General features: G+C 36.3%; 1 protein-coding gene across 2 annotated transcripts; it reads right to left on the bottom strand.

The window, feature by feature from the left end:
* Positions 1–6,501: 6,501 nt before the first annotated feature.
* LOC149814857 (putative lactoylglutathione lyase, chloroplastic) lies at positions 6,502–13,153 on the bottom strand. Of its 2 annotated transcripts, XM_089989894.1 has the most exons (10): positions 12,885–13,123; positions 12,202–12,264; positions 11,791–11,995; positions 11,587–11,711; positions 11,392–11,456; positions 9,419–9,631; positions 9,261–9,308; positions 9,005–9,112; positions 7,942–8,082; positions 6,502–6,791 (listed from the first exon to the last, which is right to left on the bottom strand). In XM_089989894.1, the coding sequence occupies exons 1-10, from the start codon at positions 13,051–13,053 to the stop codon at positions 6,750–6,752; spliced, it is 1,179 nt and encodes a 392-aa protein (XP_089846020.1). In that variant the 5' UTR covers positions 13,054–13,123; the 3' UTR covers positions 6,502–6,749. The 2 variants fall into 2 exon arrangements, with proteins under 2 accessions (XP_089846020.1, XP_089846021.1); XM_089989895.1 differs by lacking the exon at positions 12,202–12,264 and having other exon boundaries at positions 12,885–13,153.
* Positions 13,154–23,509: the final 10,356 nt, after the last annotated feature.

The following is a 23,509-nucleotide window of genomic DNA, read 5'->3' as shown; positions in this document are numbered from 1 at the left end:
GCATATCTAATCTGACTCCCTCCCAAAATGGGATCCCAAAATGGGATCCCAAATGGAGCCTAAAAGATGCTAAAGAAAGGAAGGTGGTGAAGGATCATAAAAACCTATAGTGTGCAGACTAAGAGAGAAGAAAAAGGAAGCACAGAGCTGAGATTGGCAAAAGGTCTTCTTTAGGGGGGATTCTATTTAATATTTTCTTCTTTTTTCCTACTCTAAATTAAATAAAATGATATCTTTAGGGGGGATTCTATTTAATATTTTCTTCTTTTTTCTGACTAATATCTTTCATTTGGCCATGTGAATAACATCATGATGCACGATTTTACCTCTCACTATTAGAGTATTTCACTTGCATCAAGGTTCCTAAAATTAGTTATTTTTTTATTACTTATCCAGTTAGATGTCTCATTAGACATATCTTAATCCCATACATAATACATGTTTTGAGAGCATCTCCTCTAAAATGCCTTTTGTTAAAGGATCAACAATCATATTAGATATAGGTAGTAATTTTATTCTAATCAATTATGTCATGAATATAATGATATTTCACCATTATATGTTTACTTTTAGAACTATCTGCTCGTCATAAAAGAAATGACAACTTGATTATCATAATAAAGTTATACTAGCCTATTGGTTATATTATGCTTCAAATCATTAACGAAGCGACTTATCCAAATGACAAATGTAGCAACAACATTGCAAGCAATATACTCTGCTTCCTGAGTATGTTGAGATATACAACCTTGTTTCTTGCATGACCAAGAAATTGTTCTTCTTCTAAGGAGGAAAACATATCCAAAAGTGGATTTATTATTATCTTTGCTGATAGCATAGTCAGTACCAAAATATTCAATCAGTTCTAAGGCATTATCTTGAAAACACAATTTCAAGTTTATATTCCTTTTTAAATAGTGAAATATTCTCTTCACTATTTGCCAGTGAGGTCAATCAAGATTACTCTGGTAGCAACTAACAAGGCTAAAAATAAAGTTGATATCAGGCCTCATGCATAGCATATCATACATCAAGCTTCCAACAACTTATGCATAAGGGACATTCAGATTTTCTTGTCTTTCACCCTGACAATCATTCTTACTTAATTTGACACATTTTACCACAGGTGTTCTAACAAACTTGTAATAACTCATTCTAAACTTTTTTAGTATATGATTAATATACCTTTTTTTACTCAAGATCAAAAGTTTAGAATTTCTATTTCAAGTGATTTTAATTTCAAGAACATAAGATGTTTCTCCCATGTCTTTTATCTCGAATTAAAATTTTAACCATGACTTCGTTTTGACAATTATATTATTATCATTTTCAGTCAAAAGTATGTCATCCACATACAGTGAGAGAATAAAAAATTTGCTTCCACTTTTTCAAACATAAACACAATGGTCAAATCTATTTGTCATGTATCCCAATAAAGTAAATGTCTTATGAAACTTTAAGTACCACTGACATGGTGATTGCTTGAGTTCATATAAGGATTTTTTTAACATATATATTTTATCTTCTTGGTTTTTAACAACATATCCTTTATGTTGTCAAATAAAAATGGTTTTCTTAAGCTCATCATTTAAAAACACAGTTTTAACATTCATTTGATGTAGATCTAGATCGTAATGAGCTACAATAGCTAAAATGATCCTTATTGAGGCAAATTTTGCAATGGATGAATATGTATCAACATAGTCTAACCATTCTTTCTGAGAAAAACCTTTAGCTACCAATCTAGCTTTAAGTTTATCAATACTACCATCGAAATTGAATTTCTTCTTTATCAATAAAATTCATTTGCATCCAATGACTTTTCTTTTTTGAGTTAAATCAGTCAATTATCAGACTTGGTTTTTCTTAATGGAGTCAATTTCTTTATCCATGGCATTTCTCCGTTCATGGCTTTTACTCAGTCTATTGATTCAAGTGATTTTATTGTCTCATTATACGACAAGTTATCTTCCATGTCATCAAGGTCTAAGGTATAACACAATTTCTTCGACAAGTAGACATAATAGTCATTCAAGTATGATAGAGGAGTTCTAGACCTTTTGCAGCCAACCTGAGTCTAATGAGGAATAAAATGAGTACTAACACTTGGTTCATCACTGCCTGAATATTCTTGTGAATCATCAGAGTCATAGTAGAAATCAAATGGATCATCTTTATTTATTTCAGGAATAATTGATTTCATGTTTTGATCATCCAAGAATGCATCTCTACCTTCGATCAAACCCTTATTAGGATGGTAGAATCTACAACCTTTGAATCCTTGAGGATATCCAATAAAGATACATCTTATATATGAGCTACTGAACCCCATCTACGAAGATGACTTAGGTTAGGGTTTTTTCTAGTGCATAACTCATCAGGTTTAGAGACAATAGTCTTATATGGAACCCTGTTTAGAATATATGTCGATATATGTATCGCTTCTCCCTAAAACACATTGGGTAATGAAACATTAGACAACATGCATCTTACCATGTCAAGAAGAGTCCTATTATATCTTTCAGACACATCATTTTGTTGAGGTGTTCTCGGAGTTGTAGTTTGAGGATTGATCCTGTTAGCCTTACAATATTTAGAAAATTTACTTGAGGTATATTTTCTTTTTCAATCAGACCATAAAACTTTAATCTTTCTATCAAGTTGTGTTTCAAATTTTCGATGATATTTTTTTAAATTTTTCTAATGTTTCATACTTATATGTTATAAGATATATATAATTATATCTTGAATAATCATCAATAAAAGATATCAAATATTATATTCCTTTATGAGTTTGGGTCCTAAAGGGGTTCTTTCTTATTAACTCAGAAAGTTCAATTTATTCTCTTTAAGCGTCTTGTTTTTTTGTTTTTTTCTTTCACAGAACTGTCCCTTAACTTTTCTGAAATTGCAAAAAAAGTGGTTAGTGTATACAATTTACCTCATAAGCCCTTTCTTTTGACTAAAATATGTTAGGATTTGATTGTTTTTATATTTTATATATTTTCATGATAAAATATGTTTGATATCATGTATTTCTTTATTATGAACATGATATTTTGTGAGTTCATGACTTATGTTGTGATATTTATCTTCTTATTAAATGTTGAACATATTTTTTTATCATTTTTTGTCAACATGAAATACTTAAAACTAGAAAAACATCTAGTAGGGTTTGTGCTACCGAGTTAACCAAAACCAATAAACTGAATGAAATCAATTTTCATATCTGAAAGAAGAGAATTCTTCTTGTTTTGACCTTATAGGGCATCGAGAATGCCCTAAACACTGAAATGAGAGACTTTGGTGATAAAGCTTCAGAAGCAAATAAAAATGCTTACATCAAATATAAAAATGATAACATGTTAGCCAAAACAATCACGCTCACATGCATAGATGATGATTTAATTAGGGTATTCGAAGATTACCCTAATGCAAAATCGATGCTTGAAACTATATCAAAGAAATATGACACTACCTCAAAAACCTACATTCAATTGCTCTCGAAGCAATATAATTCATGTAAGATACAAGAAAATAACAATGTAGTTGATCATGTGAATAAAATGTTGGTAATGGCAAAGGACTTGGCTATCATTGGAAATGTAACCCTTGATAGTATGCAGTTGTCCACTATCTTGCATAGACTTTTATCTTTATAGAAGATTGTCTAAACTTCCCTTAGGTTGAACTTTAAAAAACTGGCATTGAAAGAGCTACCAGCTCAACTGAAAATTAAGCAACAACATATGCAACAAGACAAGAATAGTGAATTATATTTTGTTGAAGATGCTCTTAGCAGTAACTATAATCCTTCTAGGCACCCACATTTCAAAAGAAAATCTTTTAAAAATAATGATAAATTTGATAAGAAAACGGGTCTAATATTTCGCAAGCCGCGGACAGCCACCTCCCAAGGAAAGTGTTTCAAGTGTGGAAAATCTGGGCACTTCAAGAAAAATTGCTGGAGTTACCTAAACAACAAAAATGATAGGCAAAAGGAGATGTGTGATATAATCTGAGAGATATCATAGTGGTCATATGCAGACTAGGCACTTTCTGGATGGTAGGTGGATTTTGAAGCGACATGACATATAGCCAAGAGCAAAGAAAAATTTGTATAAATGGTTGAGTATAAACCTGGAAAACATCGGGTGTACATGGGAAATACCACCTACTCTGATGTTATAGGTGTTGAGACTTACCATATTGAAACCCCAAAAAACAATGTCTTGTTTGTATTGTCCATGAAACAAAACCTAGTGTCTGTTTCAGCACTGGTCAATAAGGGTTTTGAAGTTAGGTTTTTACCTGGAAAGGTTATTAGGGGAAAACACAGTCGGGTTTTGTTTGATGGGGTCTTTGACAAAGAACATAAATTGTTTAAAATTTCAGATTCTCAAATAAATAAAATTTCATCTATTTCTACTTATATTGATAATGTCTTTAATGTGGATGTGAATGTATGGCACCAAAGATTAGAACATATTAATTTAAAAAAATGAAGAAACTTATTAAATTAAATCTAATGCCTAACTTTGAAGAAACATCTTTCATATATGAGATTCATGTATTTATGGAAAAATGACAAGAAAATTATTTTCAAATGATGTAATTAGAGCGTCTGAATTGAGACTTTTTAAAATTTTACAAGAAATTAGGAGTCTATCACGTGTATTTTCCTGTGTACAAGTGTCTTTCTACAATTTACCAAAAATTGAAGCCTTTGTTCTATAAATAGGGGTATAGTTATGAATATAGAAATAAATAGAGAGCAGTAAAGTAAATCAGAGAAGCAGGATAAAACCAAAATTAACAAAAATAATGAGGGGTAGAACATCAAATGAACCGCAAAGGGATATAACTAAAATTTATATAAAATGTAAAGGGCATTCTCATAATTTTACCTTCAAAGAGTACAAAACTGACAAAGTCGATTTGAGGAAACCCTAGTGTTAACAAACTTTTGTCTGGTTTTGTTCATCGATGTTGCTTTCAGTCCCGTCACTCCTTTTTTATCTTCGATGATTGAAAAATCGACAAATCGGAGGATGAGTTGTGGAAAACCACCTCCAATCGACCTTGGTTTTTTGTTTCTCCGCTCTCAATGGCAAAAAAAAAAAAAGGTGATTCACCTCTGACATCGACGATCAAAGGAAAAAAGAGTTCTCAATGACCGAAAAAAATGACATCAAAGAAGAGGAAAGGTGAGGGGTTTCATTCCTCCTCCCTTGTTACTGATTTTTTTTTGTTGCAGAAAAATTGGGACGTCGGAGTCCAGCGACCTTCTAGTCCAGAAAAATTGGGACGTCGGCGTAGGCCCCAAAAGCACTACGAGTGGCTCAGATTCGACATCAGGTGAGGGATTCTTTATTACCTCACTATTTATTTATTTTTTTGTTGTCTTTTTTTTGTTTTTGATGGAGGGGCGTCCGAGTAGACCCCAAAGGCACTACCAATGGCTCAGTTTTGTTTAAGATTTAGAAATAGAGGTCGCCAAGATCCAGCGACCTAATGGTTATATATATATATATATATATATATATATATATATATATATATATATATATATATATATATATATATATATATATACACATATACACACCGAGTCAAGGGAAACTGGTTACGGGCTTTAAACAACAAAAAAATTAAATAAAAGCCTTTATTCGAGCAAAAAAAAACCTTTCCTCTCTATTTTTTATTTTTTTGTATTCTTTTCTTCAGTGGTCGGATTTCCACCGATTGTGGTTGGAAATCTAATTACAGGGCTAGAAACAAAGAAAAGCCCTTATTTGGGTTGATCGAAAAAAAAATTCCCCACTTTTTTTTTGTTAAGATCCAGGCAAGGCAGTCTCTCCTAGAGAAAGGTTTGGGTTTTTCCAATGGCTTTATAGCTCAATAATAGAGCATTTGACTGCAGATTGAGAGGTCACCGGTTCGAACCCATTTGGGTCCTTCCTTCGTTCTTTTCTACATCCCCACACATAAAAAAAAGAACTAACCAATTTCAATTTTCTGTTTTGATTTCCGGTAGGGTTGAACGATCGGCGATCAATGGCTCTAAGTGACAACATGTGAGCAAAGGATATGCACACTAGAGGTATGGCTATGATACCACTGAAGGATGGCAGAACCTTGTAGTGTGCAAATGAAGAGAGAAGAGAAAAAAAGAAGAGAGCTGAGCTTGGCAGAAGGCCTTCTTCAAGGACTCTATTCAATATTTCCTTTTATTTTTTTACATTGAATGAAAGTCAAACTTAATAAAAGAGAGTTTTTGGAACTGCGCCTCCCATGGATAGCCGTTACCCAGCATTATCGGGATACTGCCGACTTTCCTTCCTTAGAAGAAGCGGTATCCGTTGGAATGTTTATCCAGATGAAGCATATTTGAATATGCCTTATTTGGATAGGTCCATTACAGGGCGGTTCATGTGTTGGAGAGAGAGTAACGCATGAATTCATGCCCATCCGTGGTTATTTGTGAACAACAGCTAGAGCTTGAAGAAATGCATATTATGATTTAATAATTTAAACCGAAACATTCATGAAAAGAGATATATTCAGTGCAAAGCTTAGATTATTTCCAGATTTACAGAGACCGCTGAGAGGGCTTTTTTAGATAATTTGGAACTCTGGGATTCCCACTCTTCAGAAAACAATTAGCAAGAAACTCCGATCCAGGTGACAAAATAGAATGGCAAAGCATTGCAACAGTTCTATGCCAACATTCTGAATGTTTCGAGTCTTCACTCTAGTTCTTTTGCAAAGTCCTCATTATCAACAAACACCTGAAAAAAGAAAAGCTCAACATGAGACTTAAGCAAAAATGTTCACAAAAAAATATTGCCATCTTTCTGAGCCATGTAAAAACAGCATCATCAACCGAACTGTCGGAAATACAAAAAGTGACTGGGTCTTATCAACCCGCACTGAGCTCTCTGACCAGGTCTAGGTTGTTTGACACACAAACGAACATAGACAGATGGTGATTTGTTCTGAGACAGACAAGTTACTGAAATGTGAAAACCCAAGCTTTGTCCAACTAATGACAACCACTGGTTCAGTTTAACCATACAATGATCAAATTGGTAATTCAATAGAAACCAAGTTGGTGTCAGCATCACATTCTCATTTTTACAGCATCTTCAATCTAAAGATGGCTTGGCCTCTTGGCAGCAGCTGGGATAGTGAAACTAGCAATGTAGGGTCGGGATGAAACATTTGGCCTTTCACTGACATAAAGGACATACTCTAATCACCTGAGATTTGATTAATCAAGCTTGTGATAAAGACTCCACACTCCAGTTAGTCCCTGTATACCATTCAATGACCTATTGTCTTAGATTATCCAAAAATCTTGAACAAATTTTCAAAAATTCCAAGTCTTTTTCTATGCTTAAAATGCTAAAGGATGAGAAGACCAGATACCCTGGTGCAGATCCCATTCAACACTACCAGTACCATCCACTTTAACCAAAAGAGAAAACAAAGGTTATACCTAAGTTTCCAGGTTGACTTCCCTAACAACTCGGATCTTAAATTATCCCCAGATGCAAACCTACAAGGCCTGTTCAGATGATCATGACCAAGTTTGATCCAGTCAATGGAAATCAGGCTGTCATTACAAGTTTCTATGTTTTGATTCCCAATTTGTCAACTAAACCCAGATCCAAAGGCATGCCCATTTGATTCATAGGCAACATCAACTTTGTAAAGCAATAATATGTAGTATCCACCATGAACAAGGCTGCATGAGAGTATCAGTATCTGAAAGCTTGTCATGCAGATTTAGTTTTAAATATCTGTGAAATTGTATATGTTAACCCAGATTCGCAACTAGGAGATGCTACCTAGTTGGACAGGATCAGCGATGAAGAAATGAAAAGTACAAGATATCTTTACAAATACAAACAATTGGAAGGAGGAGAAGAGAACTACCGTTTTCCAACCATCAGGATCTAAGCAGGCAGTGATTTTGGTGTTGATACCTGGCAATGGCCCAGGTTCTCGTGTAATTTTCCCCCCAGCAAGTTTAATCACTTCTGCGGTTTTGTAAACATCATCTGTGCCAATGGCAATCTGCACAAAAACATTGCTAAGTATTTCAGAGGCGCAAAATGTCAAGAAATCCAAGATTCTAAGAATGATTTAAAAGTTTATAGAGACAAGACAACAATAAACAGAAGTACAATAGAAATTTCAAACATAGGGATTCAGTGTCAAGTTGGAAGCGCTCCTAAGTCCTGATCGACACAGCTTCTTAAACCAATTGGTATTGTCCCCTTGGTTGGCTTGACAATGCATGTTCTCTTCCAAGTCCATGGTCAGGTTTGCAGAGTCCATAGTGATTCAAATTAGCCATCAAGTTAAAAGGATTCTAAATTTTGACAAGGCTGAGTCGATAAGAATCATCTCTAGCACAACAGCGACACTGCCTCGGACTATGAACCTAGCAGAATCAAGTTCCCACAGTAATCTTGTAGCTGGAATTTATCTTTTGTTAAAACAAGGTAATCCTTTGAAACACTTTGGTATTGCTCCTGGATCAGAATATAAATAAAGAATCAGAGCACATGGATCCATCTCGCTATCTTCCTATAAAGACAAAATGTGGTGGGTCAGTGGTGGAGACCACTCTTCTAATAAATGATCTATTTATCGGCCGCTTTCCGAGAGAAGACCTCCTTGGTCACCCAGCATGGCGATGCTCAACAATGAGATGATACGAGCTTTCCTCCTGTGGCTTTTGGACGTTTAGCTTGGACCCTCACCACATTATGGTTGCAGTTTTGGTAAGTAAAACGCATGCTTCATATTCTTTTGTCTTTCTATTAAAGCTATGGGAGGAGAAAAGAAAATCATTTGTGACAAGTGTCAGAGATCAGTTAAAGGATAGCAAGGGAAGGGATGCCATCTGATCGGCTCAATCACAGTACTCAGAATTAAAAGGCTGATAAGTTTTCCTACAATATTGCATATCAAATAAACAAATAAAGGATACCTGTGCATAAGCATTTCCTTTATCATATTCTGTTACTCCATAGTTGTATGTCAACTCCAACACAGCATTTTTATCCTCAGGTCCATAACCCATCATGGCAATTGTATACTGATATGAACACAATTGCAAAATAAGCATAGAATCAAAAAACACAATATACATGGAAGGTCAAAATGATCCAGAATATAACAGAACACTCAAGGGTATGTAGGCTGAAAGAGAAGAATGACAAAGTATCTTAACGATGCTTGGTTACCTTGTAATCAGGATTATCACGCTTACGGAGAATCTCCATACCAAAAGCCTTTATGGTTATGAAAATTAAACATAAGAAATAGGTGTAAGTTGGATGAAAAAACAGTCAACCAATACTACAACTATTAAGCTATTAAATGTCTATAAAATGATACAAACCCGCTTGTAGAATTCAATAGATCTATCTAGATCTCCAACCCTGAGCATGACTTGACACAATGGTTCAGGTGTAGGTCCTCTTTCAATAAGCTCAAATTTATATCCATTGGGGTCTTCCACAAAAGCAATCACAGTACTACCACCTTTGACAGGACCAGGCTCCCTAGTGACCTTCCCTCCCTTGGCTTTTATGAGATCAACTGTCTTGTAAACCTTCGCCAAAACCCCAGAAACTCAGGTAAGCACAAGAACAAAAGCAAATGAAATGATGAAACAAATCAGTCTCTTGCAAAGAGGCCCTTCTAGAGGCGCTGTTAATTCTGGCCATGTGATAGAAAAGTTCAAATTATTTACTGAACAGGGGAAATATATCACCTAATAAATGCAACATTGGTGAACTGAAAAAAACTTCATTAAATTGAAATTTACATGAAGTGATGCAGTCTTAATCCTAAAATAATCCTCTGCCCTCTGGACATTAAACTTCATTAGAAAAATTATCACACCTACCCGGGTCGCCCGAGTGGCAGTGTGCCTGGGGAGGAGGTGCTGATCCCTTTGTCCCAGGTTCGACTCCCACCAAGTGTGTGGGTGCCTTTAACTGGTAGGCTCCATAAGGGCTTGGGTGTCGATGACCCCACCTGGGGTTCACCTCGGAGGAAGGCAGGCCCATTAAGTGACACGGTTCTCGGTGAGGGTTCCTCGTAATAAAAAAAAGGAAAGAAAAAAATCACTTATCATGAGGTCAAAGGATGGAACTTGGAGGTGTGATATTTTTCTTGGATTTTAGATAATGACTACATGATATAAAGTTACATCCCATGACAAGTTAATTGCCACAAAAACTTGGGTAACTTCTACCATGGAGACCATAAAAGGCATCATTTTGAAAATAACATATTATTGACACATTACATATCAATACTGTAACTCCACCAATAATGGCCCAACCATTACCAGTGCATCTGACTTTAGAGCATAGAAATATAGCAACAAATAGATAAGTTCAACAACTATGCCACTTAACCACCAAGGGCATCAGATACTTTCTTATCAACCATACTAATCTCCAACAAACAGTAGTTCTCTTAAAAAGGGTCAAAGAATTCAAATTTTCAAAGTATTGTAAGAAGCCTGGGAAAACAACTGTAACACATCCTAGTTAACCTGACCTTAAAGCCAAGCCACCCTGGTGTGGCTGATATCATGGAAGCGTGACTGATCTCTAGGATAGTTAAGGTATGAGACTGGGCAAACATTGGCCAATCACAAAGAGGACCACTTGGCAGCGCTGACCGCGAACTGTCATCAAATCCACCAATTGCAACAATCATCCATAGACACCATACCATCCAAATATCAGTGATATCGTTTTCCACATTTATTAGCATATAGAAACTAGCTCGGATTCCCAGAACTGCATACTTAAACACCTTTCAGTATCTCTAAGAATGTATCTATTCTAAACACCCCTGAAAAGGGATAATGTGCTCACCTTATCTGAAGTATTGCCTTATTTTACTGTTCCTGTACAATGAAAATTTAAAGGATCTTCGGTTAGAGTGTCTTTCGGCCTGATACTAATGAACAGATTCCTACAGTGTACACATGGATTTTTTTCAAGATGATAACTTTCAGATGCCACCACTTCAAAACAGTCTTCCTCTGCTTCATTAAATTAGTTCTTGGAAAATGATGTAAGTACCAAAAATTGCATTTGGAATCATATAACTTCATCTTAGGCCCCGCATACTCATATCGTTCTTCCTTCCCATGTGTGAATACAGATTCAAGAATATTGATCCTCACATGTGAGCATACATAACGACTTCAGTAAGATCTTCCGAAATGACACAAAAGGGCATGCCTTATGTGTAAATAAACATCGGTAACCTAAACACATTCTCTGGAAGCAAAATAAAATATCACCATGCTAGTGGAATGATAAGCCAGTTTTAAGAATAGAATCTTACATCCTCAACTGCAATACCAAAGTGTCCAAAACCAGCTCCCAGATCGTACTTGTCCACTCCATAGTCTGAAAACATCAAGTAAATAAATGCAATAAGATACTTCACATGAAATGTGCAAGTTTAATCAGCAGTTCACAAGAATGCCAACCATCTTGCAATTTAAGGAAAGCAAAATATTGAATCAAATGGACTTACTGTAAGTGAGCTCCACAACAAAATGTGAATCTTCGGGTCCATATCCGAGAAAAGCATTTGTGTATCGCTCTTCAGGTATATCACGCTTCCTCAACAATTTCATTCCCAAGCATTCCGTGTAAAATCTGATAACGTTATGTGCAATTAAGAAAGGATAAACAGAAAAGCAAGCAAACTAGAAATCCACATAATAAAGGCATATACTTGATGGTCTTGTCCAAGTCCCCAACACGATAAACCACGTGAAGTAGCCTACGTTTATCCTTATTCACCCAGTTTAGGTCAACTTCCTTACTTATGGCAGTGCTAGCTTGTGCCATGCTTCCAGTCGTTCCACCCTCTATAGCTCTTCCTTCCACTCTTAACAAATTTGAAGATCTGAATCCAAACAGCTGTACTTGCTGAATAGCTGGGTAGTGGGTACAACGGCAAACGAACATGCCAGTCAGTTAATAGGAGCAGAATGAACAAACACGCACACATGCATGTATGAATGACAATGTCATGCGAGAGAATAGCATTCATCCCATTTCTCAGCCCTGCCGGAGTCGAAAATGTGCCTCAGAGAAAGAAGAAGGGAGCAAATAACAAGTCAAGTTACACGGCTAGTCCTACCAAACAGGACTAGATAGCAGCTTAATTCGCAGAACGACTGGACACAATCCTCTAGCTCAAGCTCTGTAAGTGTAAACATAAAAATCACAAATTATCACGGATAATTTATTGAGAAATGCAGTTTTATTTGCAAAGATAATGCCCCAGAGACACAGTTAAGTTTACAGACTCTTGGTTAGCTTTCTACAATAACGAGTTCGTCTTATCCTCATCTGCTTCAAACATGAAATTGTTCTGTAAATTCCAATAGAAGTTTCGACCCTCCAATAAGAAACCCAAAACTCTGAAGGGGAAAACCTTTAAAAAGCAAAAGGAGAAAAAGGAAAAGCAAATTCATCGTCAGAGAAAGGCACTCGGTCGGAGAACAATCCCAATTCTCACATCCCAAACGCAAACTAAGCATAATTGCAGGAAGAACCAGGAAAGAAAGGTCATACAGATCCCAACAGATGAACAAAGGCTCCAAATCCTGAAATTCACCATAATCCAAGCTCAAACAACCATAAGAAAACGAACTCTCTTACTTGGCGATACCCCAAAATCCTGGACCCAAGATGGGGACGAGCAATTCCGCAAAGAAACGAGAAAAGCAAAAAAGACCAACACCAAAAAAGAGGAAGAAGAACCATGAGTTTAGAAGAGAATACGGAGGAGAGTGGAGTGGAGGGTGGTGGCTGCCGTACCAAAGCCGAGGTGGAAGAGGGCGAGCCTCCGGGAAGGGCGGGCGGCGGAGAGCGAGATCCCGAATCGGGTGGTCGCTGCGCATTTGAAGGAAGAGAGCGAGGAGAGGGGAGGAGGCCGAAAGGTAGCGTGGTGTAGGGAAGAAGAGGCCGCTACAGGGATTCTCCCCATCTCTGTCTCTCTCTCTGGCTCACTCTCTCCTTTCCTCTTGTGATCTTTCTCTCTCAACCCTCCCTCTCTCTCTCTCTCTAAATTTTTCTTTTTCTTTTCTTTTAGTGTGTTATACTTTCACCTTACGTGAATGTAAACGGGTCGGCTGGATGCGGATCTAGGAACTACTAAATCCGATATTATCAGATCGTGCAGAATCGAAGACTGATGGAAAAAAGTAAATACATATATTGAATTCGATTAGTTAATCAGACACGTTCTACATGTAATCAGGTTAGATTTTCCGGCGAAACTTGAACTAGTCTTGATTTGGATTATATGCAAGCTTCATAGTAGATCAGAATCTAATTATTAATCCAATGGCACGACCAATTGAATTGGATTCAGTCAAATATCCGACCCAAATCCGATCGTGATAGTTGATACCAAGCCCCCCCTCCCCCCTCTCTCTCAAAAAGTTTTTCGGGTCTGTGTTATATTATTCCTCTTCCGCTCTCTCTCTCTCTCTCTCTAAAATCTTGTGGGGGTGCCACTGTATGAAGCAATGATTCACGTAAATAGGCCGATACCCATACTCGAGTGAATTGCTCTGAATCAGCCAAAAACTAATTAAAAAATATTATATGTCAATCACAACGAGTTCTTAAAATAATATTAAGTATTTTTATATTTATTAAAAAATAATCGATTTAGGTGAAGCGTATTTCTGCCAATAAGGTACGTATCGGTCAATACAGGCCAATACTGATAACATTGGTATGAAGGACAAGCTCATCCCCACCCTTTGTGGCAAAAGGACACGGCCCACAGATTTTCCCTTGCTCCTCTTGTCCACTTGTCCTTTGCTCTATTTTCCATTTGCACGTCCATGTCGTCTCTTTGTACTTTAGGATAAGTTTGGTTTGCTTGCCACTATTTTGAGCTCAAATGCTGAGTTGTTGAAAATCAAAATGAGAAAGGTGAACAATCATAGCCTTGATAAAAAAATTACAAAGGTTATCCTACGAAGAAGGTAAGTCTGCAGGCCATAAAAAAATCAGCAAAATCATCTAAGAAGGAACGTTCAAAATATGTGAAGAGTTGGGAAAGAAAAATCAAAGAAGAACGTGTTTCCAATAAGAAGATAAAAGTCATATCAGATGAAAAATGAAAGGTTTCAAGAGAGGACGCCGCATATGGAAGTCTTAGCCAGCACAAATCTTGCCAACACAAACCTGATTTCTGCACATATGTCGAAAGAAAAACCAACAGAAATGTAAAAGACTTGCTAAAATCGAGTCATCTTTCTCAAAAGAAAAAAATAGTCGGATGAGTGCTATTTATACTGTATTACTGAAAAAAGTGAAATGATATAGAAGAAATATCTTTTCCATCTGGACGTAGGCTCAATTGGCTGAACATGTTTTGTTTATGGTATCAGAGCTACAACTGTGACTCTCTATCAGTTGATCATGACCTTATCCTCGGTGCAGTCTCTATTACTCAAATATGCGTATCGAAACACTCTTAACGTTGCCAACTTGGTATCCATCAAATTGTCCCATACCAAGTACCAACTACCTGCTGTCTGATTGAATGTCAAGATCTTCAAGGCTTTATCAATAGAAGTGTTTTTATCTTTGAACCATTTTTCATTGACAGCAATGGAGAAAAGGTTTAAAATCAGGATCACACCCTGTGGAAAAGATCAGATAGATTACTACGTGGCTGGATAACAAGAACATTATCCGAGGAAGTTCTCATATTCATTGATGGTCTCAAAAACAAGGTTGTTAAATGCGATGAGGCCAAGCGAGGCGTTGAGCCTGCGCTTCGCCTCTGAGGCGTACGCCTCTCACAACATGAGACTCTCAAGTATCCGTGGTATATCTAAAATATCGTAAAAATATGTGGCATTTTTGTAGGGAATGTTAATGGATTGAATTTAATGCTTGATATCTTCATCATTTTTTACCTGACCATGACTGTTAAAAAAAGAAAATCTCAAAATCCCCGTTGAGGAGGCAGCGCTTCAGGTACTGAGTGTGCGCCTCAGTACCTTGAGCATGTGCCTCGCCTGTGAGGCGTACGCTTCAAGTACTGAGGTGTACGCCTCTCGCAACACTGCTCAAAACTGCATCAAAGGTATGGAGCGCCTTTGAAGAAGCTTTTGCCCTTGATTCCCAATAGCGTGAATGTTGTCCCATGCAAAAGATTCAAATGCATCATAAGAAAAATCAGTTTGTTGTTGAATATATCACATCATTCAAAGGCATTTGCCATGAATTCGCTGCCACAGGGCATTTTTCCTCCTCAATGAGCTCGGTCAAGAATTAATATGAAGCCTTTATCGCTATTATGCTTAAGCCACCAGTTTCAACCTTCAAGGAGAAGGACCCACTTCTTCCGAGTCATGAGATGATGAGGAGCATCAAAAGCTCAAAAGGTAATATTTCGATAAACTAAAATGTGGCTTTTTTGAGTCAACGCCAAGAAAAAAAATTTAACCGATGAAGATGATTTAATAATCAATTCACGTCAAGAGGGCATGGGTTCTCCCAAATGAGTCAACAATCATCTAAGCAAATGCAATTTGATCAAAATCAAAACCAGAAAGAATGGGTCCAACAATACCCAAGGTAAACAACTTCAGTCTCCGCAAAACAAACAAAATCTAAACCAAAAGGACAAAGGTTCGATCTGCCAAATTTGTTTCAAGACAAACTATACGGTGTTAAAATGTTATCATCGATTTAATCAAATGTATCAAGCCGCTGATATTCCTCATGCCCTTGCAGTCATGTCTGTATCCAACAACCAAGATTATGGATGGTTCCCATACACTGGTGCCAGTTCCCACGTTATTGCCAACCCAGGTAAGCTTGAAAATATTTTTCAATACCATGGTCTAGAGAAAATCTTGGTGGGTGATGGTAATAGGTTAGCCATAACCCACATCGATCCACTTCTCTTGAATTTGAAAAAGGAAAATTAAATCTCAAAAATGTTTTAGTGGTTGGTTTCGAAAATAAAACGAAATCTTATTTTGGTTAGCCAACTAACTGCCGATCAATCTCTTGTTTTTTTAATTTTCTGTTGATTTTTTTTTTTATATAAAGGACAAGAGGAGCAGGCAAGTGATGGCTTTGGGGTGTAGATGAGGACATCTATATTTGCTTGAACCAAAGACTAGAGAAAACAATAAAGAGGTGCTCTTTTCGGTGTGCTGGTTCCTCGTGATATCTGACATTAACGATTGGGACACCCAAGTTTAGACATTGTTGATTATTTGCAAAGAAAGAATTTTATTATTAGCTCCCAAATAAAAATTAATAACATTTGCTCTAGTTGTATGGCAGCCAAGGCACATCGGCTTCCTTTCTCTTTATCAGAATATAGATGTAAGGAGCCATTTGAAAAGATTCGTTGTGATTTATGGGGCCCCGCACCAATCGATTACGGTTTAAGGGTTTAAATATTGCCATATTAGTTGATGATTGTACTCAATTTATTTGGTTTTTTTTTCTTGAAACACGTCTGATATTTTTGCAAGCTTTGTTTCATTTCATAAGATGGTTTCAAACTGTTTTCAAAAGAATATCAAAAACTTTTAGTCTTGATGGTGGCGGTGAATTCATCAGAAAAGAATTTCAAAACTATCTTATTGAAAAAGGTATTCACCATAATATGTCATGCCTTTACACCCCCCAACAAAATAGCTGGGCTGAGAGGCGACATAGAAACATCATTGAGTTTAGCCTCTCAATGATTTTCCAAGCTAACACGCCCAAGAAATATTGGGTTGAAGCCTTTTATACTGTGGTTTGGCTTCTAAATAGGCTGCCAAGTTCAGTGTTAAACATGACTCCTCTTATGAATGTCTCTTTAATATAAGCCCTGAATATTCATATCTTATTGTTTTTGAAACTCGGTGTTATCCGTATCTAAGGCATTATGCTAAAAATAAATTTAAGCCACTCTCTTTAACTTGTGTTTTTATGGAGAGGGTGGTGTATGTTCGCCCCCGATGATTCACTGAATCCCACGTCTGTGTTCGGGGGGTCGAACAAGCGCCACGTATTTACGCACATGGGGCTCGTATTCCCGTGTATGTTGACATAACTTTGCATTGTAGTCTGGTGCTATTGCAAAGACTTAAATACCCTTTCTTGCTATTCTTACCCTGAAATGACGGTTCGAGTAAATGATAAAAATATCCTTCATTCAAAAGTTGGGAAATACGGTTCGAGAAAAGGACAAAAAAGTCCTCCATCCAGAAAGTTTGATGTTAACTATTTAAAGTGAAGACGTTCCCTATTCATTAAACTTCTGCGCCATCTGCTGTAACAGTAACTCCCATTATCAACCCAAACTTTGCCTTCGTCTCCAGTCGAAGTTTCCACCTTGTTTTTTATCCTGTTTTACAACACATTGTCGCCTTCTCGTGCATGACTTGTGTTACAAAACATTCTCGTGTCTTCTCTTCATTTTTGTTGTCGTTAGGCATTATGGAAGAAAGCAATGATGCACAAACATTCAAACCAGTGCCATTAAGGCGGCGTGAGTAGCTTTCCATCTCATCATACTATCGATGAAGAAGGCATGTCGTCTTGTGTGCCATTAAGGCATTTTTTGGTTATTGCAGGTAGATCTTGTTCTTACGATGGTTGGAAACTTATCGATATTTGTAAAACGCTGGGACTTGTTGACAAGAATGCTTGTTTAGAAATGCTATGAAGGGCCTCTACCCCATCAGGTATCCTACATTCTCTCATTATGTGCATTGTATCTCAAACCGCTGTATTAGTAACATACTCCCGTTTTTGTGAGATATATTTTTGTTAGTTAATATCATCGATTTGTTTGCTATTATGCTCAATTTCTTTTGTATCGATTTATAATTTATTGTGCGATATATTTATCGACCTTTTAGATATTATGGTTTTGTATTGTCGAATTGTAAGTTATTATGCTGAACTGCCGTATCGATTTTCAATATATTATTCGCTATGTATATCGCTTTATAAGATATTATATGTTTTGTAATATGTATTTCTAAAATATTTGTACACAGACTTTGAAAATGTGTGCGTGCAAAAACACATCGTTACAAGCATGCGGGGGCGATTTTCGCATTCATATCGCTGCTCTGTCAGCGATTTCTATTGAACTCGCTTTACAGCCTCGTGGATATAATGAGAGCGTTATCGTCAACACACATGTACGACATGTGTCTTTTATTGGAATGGTAAGTGACAACTCGATGCTCAGTATAAGCAAATATCAAACCGCACTTGCTTTGATAATGTCATTCATTAAATCGTTGTTTTGACTTGCTTAACCTTATCGGTATTTGTTGTTATATGCATCCTGATTAAATTGTAGTAAGCGTATGCGCTTGCTAACGCAAATTGATATATTGCTTACAAAACATTTCACTGTCTTCTCTTCTTTTTCGTTGTTGTTAGGCATTATGGAATAAAGCAATGATGCACAAACATTCCAACCAGTGCCATTAAGGCGACGTGAGTAGCTTTCCATCTCATCATGCTATCGATGAAGAAGGCATGTCGTCTTGTGTGCCATTAAGGCATTGTTTGGTTATTGTAGGTAGATCTTGTTCTTACGATGGTTGGAAACTTATCGATATTTGTAAGACGCTGGGACCTGTTGACAAGAATGCTTGTTTATAAATGCTAGAAAGGGCCTCTACACCATCAGGTATCCTACATTCTCTCATTATATGCATTGTATCTCAAACCGTTGTATTAGTAACATACTCTCGTTTTTGTGAGATATATTTTTGTTAGTTAATATCATCGATTTGTTTGCTATTATGCTGCCAACACAAATTGATATATTGCTTAAAACATTGTTGAGCTTATCATCAGGTTGTAATAAAGATGATGTAGCTCAATCACTTGAAAGATCTGGAGAATTAAACATCTATACTAATGACGCAACTGAAGAATTGAACATTTGCACTAATGATTCACATGAAAAGAAGGGTGCAGGCATTAGACCCACTCTTGACTTGAATGTTCCAGTAAAAGAAATGCAATTCAATAATGAGGTAGATTATCATGACAGTACACATAATATAAGTGTAGGCACCGGGAATGTACATGGAAGTACACTTGACTTGAATGTTTCAGTAGAAGAAATGTAATTCAATAATGAGGTAGATTTTGATGTCAGTACACATAATAAAAGTGTAGGAACTGAGAATGTACGTGGAATTACACTTGACTCTGTTCCTGTAGAAGGAATGCAGTTTAATAATGAGGAAACTGCATATAAATTTTACAATGATTATGCCTTAAAAGTTGGCTTCAGTGTGAGAAGGTTTTCTTGGTCAAAAAATGCACAGGGTGTCTTGGTTAGAAAGACATATGTTTGTTTCAAGCAAGGTTGGAAGAAATCAATGGGAAATCCAACAAGGAGCATGCCAGAATCAAGATGTGGATGTCAAGCGAGAATGGTTTTGAGAAGACATCCGAATGGAAAATTTGTAGTTCGTATTTTAATCAGTGATCATAATCATGATTTATCTGCATCATTTATGACTCATATGCTATAGTCACATCGTAAAGTAACTGTAGCGCATGTTGCAATGGCTGAAATAGTCGATAGCACCGGCATTGCACCAAGGAAGACATACAATTTGTTTACCCACATAGATGGTGGTCGCGATAATGTGTCATTCACACATTTGGATCTAAGAAACCACTTGAGAAGGAAGATGACAGATAACATGAAGAATGGAGAAATATGTTTTTTGGTTGATTACTTACAGAAGAAATCAAGCAATGAACATGGTTTCTTTAGTGTAATACAAGTGGATGAAGATGGATATGTTGTGAATGTGTTTTGGGCAGATTCAAAGTCAAGAGTAGATTATGAATGCTTCAATGATGTGCTTGTATTTGACACCACAATAAAGATTAATACTGAACAGTGGCCATTTACGCAGTTTGTCGGAGTGAACCATCACGCGCAGAGTTGTATATTAGGCGGGGCGTTTTTGTATGACCAGACCAAGGAAAGTTTTGAGTGGTTGTTTAGAGTATTTACACAGGAAATGAACGGGAAGCAACCTGAAGTTGTACTTACAGATGGTGATCACGCAATTGCAGCTGCAGTGCTTCATGTGTGGCCAGATGCACATCATCGACTATGTTTGTGGCATATCTTTCAAAATGCAGCAAAGAACATAGGACACATATTTAATCAGAAGACAGAGTTTGACAAAAAGTTTACAAGGTGTGTAGTTCATAGCGTAGACGAGGTCACCTTTATGTCAGATTGGGAGGAAATGATTAAGACATACGACCTTAAAGACTATCCCTGGTTACAAAATTTATATACAGAAAAAGAGAAGTAGGCATTGGCATATGGAAGACAATACTTTTGTGCAGGTATGATAAGCACACAAATAGCTAAATCTATGCGTGCCACGCTGAAGAAAACCTTATATTCATGTTTAACAATGTTCCGTTTCATAAAACAATATGAACTATTTGTAGACGGTCTAAGACAGAATGAGCTTGAACAAGACGTGAAATGCTTCAATACACGACCTCTAACTTTTGGCATGAAGATATTGATGCGACCTGCAGCTCTGTATACACTAACTGTATTTGAATGGATCAAGAAAGAGGTGTTACATGTCATGAATTGCAAAATAGAAGAACTCGTGCAAACCGAGAATATGCACAAATACCATATTTTATGGCAGAGCGAAAAACATCACGAAAGGCAAGAAGCATATGTCACGTACAATGTTGACAACGGAATAGTTGAATGTTCGTGCAAAATGTATGAATTCAAAGGTATTTTATGTTGTCATGCATTAAAGACACTCAATCAAGAGAAGGTACAAGAAATACCTGAGTCTTACGTAATGCGAAGATGGAAGAGACGTGCAAAGATTGAAATGTTTGTTATAGACAATGCGAGTAAATCTGGTGGTGACGAGAAGTGCCACATAGCCTCCTGTTACCAACAACTATGTAGGTCATTTATGCATGTTATAACACATGTTAGTTTCGTACTGTCTTTTGTTATCGATGCACCCACTAGGCTTTCACAAGTCTGACCCATTTTATGGGATTTAGGTGATGATTAGGTTGATGCGGCAGGAGATGATGCGATGACATGATGATATCAAGAACCCACTCTCTCTGTTGTTTTGCTTATGAGTACATTTTGTAATTTTGTATAAGGGTTTCCTTTTTAATACCTCATTTTGTATAAACTTTATTTATTAAAAACCTTATTTTGAATCTATGTGGTTTCAATGAATGTATGGAGATGCAAATTCATTGTGTAAAGGAAAGTTTGTCTGTAATGCACCCAAAGTCTGTTGACTTGTTCTTTCAAACATTGTTTTCGTTGAACTACCATTTCAAACTCTAAAAAAGGATTGATTGCAAAGTTTCAAAATTTTCCTAAAATTTTCAAGTCTGGGATTTTGGGCAATACTGGTTCCATTATCGGCCTTATCAAGGCTGACATGTTCTGCTTCCTACTTTGGAGCGAGTGCTTCAGCTTCAATATCCAATTGATAGAGTGCTTCTCATAGTTGGAATTCTCAACTATCTGTGGGTTTGGACCAATATGCTTCCTTTAGATCCTCTTCTCAATTCGAGTAGTCGAGTTCTACCACTTGCTTTAAATATGGATTTTTCCATCACTTAAGACATCATCTCCAGTGAGCATAGATTTGCATGACTGCTTCAGAGTATTGTTCTTGAATGGATGGTGGAGATGGTTTTCTACAAAATCCAGACAGTGTAAGCAACTGCAATATCCTTTGATGATAATGATCCTAGGATTGTTGAAATATATCCTTCTCGAAAGTAAACAAGCAATCTACCTATGGTATCTACCTAGGAAAATAAAAAGAAAATAGACATGAAAATACTATGGTTTTGTATCCAAATGGTGTTTAACTAAAAAAATGAAAATGGATCGAGTATGAGCTTTTTGAGTGCCCAGACCATGCGTTTTGCTTTCCTAACGAGCCAGGTGGCCTATCCGCATTGCAAATCGTGTGTACGAGTTTCATAATGTGGGAAACTCCATCACAACTTGTTATAGACCTCCAAGGTACCTCCACAACCCCTCTTTAGCCTTATATTAGCTTTTGTTGCCTTCCTATAACTTGAAACTGCATCCTGCCTGGTGACCGAAATGCCTGAATTCCCTGAACCGATAACCCTTGACTGTCAGCAATCTCTTCTTATTTTTAGATCATATCCTAGACCCTCACACATGTTCTTATGTATCCCTAGAACTCCTAGACCAAAGCCTTTCAGTTATAGACCAAAACTATACCCGAAGCACTTATCGGGTCCAAATCGCTCGTACCCGATTTAGTCATTTTGTCTTCTTTTTCCTGCACCTCTCAATGTAAACCCATTTTTTTTATAGTTTTAGGATGAATAAAGGTGAATTTAATGTGAAAATATTGTTTGAATGTAAGTTAGGATTTAATTGCTATTTGAACTCCAATTTGAATCTAAGATGAATTTTTGGTTGAGAATTTATTTTGAATCGAGTTTTAATTTTAAATTAGAATTAATTTGGATTTAAGTTAGACTCAATTTGGATTTAATTTTAAAGTTTATTGCAAATTGAATTTGAGTTTCAATTTAATTTGGATTGGTATTGAGTGTGCATTTGAAATTTGGAGTTTTATTCAATTTAAATTTCGATTTGGGAATTTAAGTTTGAATTTCATAAATAGGTCTCGGATGTTATAATTGAATTAAGATTTGATTCAAATTTTCATTTAAATTAGAATTTAATTGAAAGTCAATTAGAGTTTGAATTGCACTTTAATTTGAATTTAAAATTTAATTGGAATAAGAATTTAATTAAGAGTGCATTTATATTTAGAATTTAATTTTATTTGAGTGTAATTTAATGTGAATTTGGGTTTGGATTTTTAGAAGTCAAATTTGGATATGGATTAGATATGGATTTACCAAAATTAATTTGGATCTATATTGGATTTGAAATCAAATATAGAAATCTATTATAGTTTAAATAAGAAATTAAAATGAAATAGAATTTGAAATTTAATTTGAGTTAATTGCAAGAAAGGGCCCAAGAGGATGGGACGTCCCCCTATTCGGGCACATTCTACTTGGTAATGCCTATGCTATGAAATTTTTGAAAATCTCTAGAAAGTATCTACATCAAAACAAAAATAATAACTAAGGTTTCTAAATTAAAAACCTATGTCAAATGGTGATAAAATTAGACTTAGACTTGTTTGTGCCTAGTTAAAATAGGTAAGAAGGACCCCTAGGGTAGGACGTCACTCCCTAGTAGGCCCTCTTGGTGTGGCTGAAACTTCTATCTAGAAGCAAGCTTAGTAAAATCTAAAACTTACCTAAAATTCGGAATAAAACTCTAAGAATCTAGACTATCTAAATGAATATGAGAAGATTTAAGAGGAGTCTCATAA

This window comes from Nuphar pumila, chromosome 15 (assembly GCF_984573655.1).
Source record: "Nuphar pumila chromosome 15, dmNupPumi1.hap1.1, whole genome shotgun sequence".
Taxonomy (NCBI): domain Eukaryota; kingdom Viridiplantae; phylum Streptophyta; class Magnoliopsida; order Nymphaeales; family Nymphaeaceae; genus Nuphar; species Nuphar pumila.
Note: the sequence above shows the minus strand (reverse complement) of the source record. Positions and strands in the feature narration are given on the sequence as shown.

Coding starts and splice junctions, on each gene's coding strand:
- LOC149814857 (XM_089989894.1), bottom strand. CDS start 13,053: ATGGGGAGAATCCCTGTAGCGGCCTCTTCTTCCCTACACCACGCTACC. Junction 11,996..12,201: donor CTGCTATCTAGTCCTGTTTG/GTAGGACTAGCC, acceptor CCCACTACCCAG/CTATTCAGCAAGTACAGCTG. Junction 9,632..11,391: donor TTGGTATTGCAGTTGAGGAT/GTAAGATTCTAT, acceptor GTTTTGGCGAAG/GTTTACAAGACAGTTGATCT.